Genomic DNA, 1,709 nt, shown 5'->3' on the forward strand with positions numbered 1-1,709 from the left:
AAAAAAAAAAGAACCCCAAAAAACATCTCCACTCAAAACCCAACCCACGCCCATCCCACCATACTTACCCGATATTACTTCAAACTTCGAACCCACCACATACATGTACTGAAATCTACTTTGATTGCCTGCATAAAGTTCGCTTAGTACAAAATCGTAAATAACCCAAAATGACATCAAAAGTGGCGCAAACGCTAACAACCAGTGCCTTATTCTCCACGCCGCAGGGTCCCCCTGGTATTGCCGGCCCCTCCGGACCCCAAGGTAACCAAGGATTCCCCGGACCAGAAGGTCTGATTGGTCCCAAGGGATTGAAAGGAGAACATGGACCCCCTGGCCCTCCAGGAGAGAAGGGAGCTCGGGTAAGTTCTGCCACTATCTGGCTCTACTTCAGACTGTTATACTTTCTTTCTTTATCTATTTCTGTCTTTCTTTTATTCATTCTTTCTTTCTTTCATATTCATTCTTTTCATTCATTTATTCATTCATTCTTTCTTTCTTCTTTTTTTTCTTTCTTTCTTTCTTTCTTTCTTTCCATCCGTCTGTCTGTCTGTCTGTCTCTCTGTCTGTCTGTTTGTCTGTCTGTCTGTCTGTCTCTTTGCGTTTTGCTCTGTCTGTCTATATGTATATTTATTTGTTTATCTGTCTGTCTGTCTACCTGAACTTTTGTCTTTCATCTTTTCTTTTTATCTGTCTGTCTTATATTCCTTTATATTTGACAATATTATGTTGTATGTCTGTTTTTTGGCCGACTATCTGTCTGTCTGTCTGGCATACTGTTTGTTTGTCTAACTGCCTATCTGCCTGCTTATCTCCCTTTCTGTCCATTTGTCTGTCTAAATGTATGATTGCAAATATTAATGCTTATCTTCATTTTTGTCAGTCAGTTAATCTATGTTTTAGTCTTTCTTTCTGTCTTTCTGCCTGTCCATCTTTCTTAAAGCCTGTCCAATTTTCACTCTACATGTCTATAGTTCAATTCATGTGTCTCTATCTATTTAATGATCAATAGATCTATTAGTCTGTTTTATGTCTGTATCTTCCCAATTGATCAGTCTTTCTTTTTCTCTCCGCACGTACATTTGTAACAAAAATAGCCAGAGTCATTCCTCAAGTACCTATGTCATGTTTCAAAGTTTTGAGAAACACAAAGAAAAAGAGACTGCCGAAATCATAGTGAATACTTGGGCGCTTCTGATTTTCAATGAAGAATAAAGAAGGAAATAACCAAACAAAACGAAACTTATATTGTATATTGTACGATGTTCCTTAATGTCTTTCTTCGAATAACGGCTTGGTCTGGAAACCACTAGAAATTGATTTAGGCGGTTGTGGAATGACGCTGGCGATATATTGCTCTGATCTTACGTGACTACGTCAGAAATAGTTTGACATCTATGACTCGACATAGACGAGATTGTCATCATCGTCATCGTCAACGTCAACAACACCACTGTATGTTGGGTAATGTGCCTTGTTCTTGTCTATGTCGTTCACATTTTCTTTATAAATATCATTCCTTGAGATAAACAACAATACTAAAGAATCGCAACAATTAGAATATAACTTTAAGGGAGGGGGAGGGGTATTGTTGCTGTTTTATTTTTTAAATAATTTTTTAAAATGTATGTTCTTTAACGACAACAACAAAATTAAGTATAAATGTATGAACACGCACGCTTGAATGTGTGTGTGTGTGTGTGTGTGTG

General features: G+C 37.5%; 1 protein-coding gene across 1 annotated transcript in view; it reads left to right on the top strand.

Annotated features, from left to right (window-relative positions):
- The window catches only part of LOC101861220 (collagen alpha-2(IV) chain), a gene marked incomplete at its 3' end in the record, with an annotated part of 29,766 nt that extends 29,404 nt beyond the window's left edge, over positions 1–362 (top strand). Inside the window, 1 exon segment of the mRNA XM_005103576.3 lies at positions 228–362. Coding sequence (XP_005103633.2) covers positions 228–362 — 135 coding nt within the window.
- Positions 363–1,709: the final 1,347 nt, after the last annotated feature.

Source organism: Aplysia californica, unplaced genomic scaffold (assembly GCF_000002075.1).
Source record: "Aplysia californica isolate F4 #8 unplaced genomic scaffold, AplCal3.0 scaffold00379, whole genome shotgun sequence".
NCBI lineage: Eukaryota > Metazoa > Mollusca > Gastropoda > Aplysiida > Aplysiidae > Aplysia > Aplysia californica.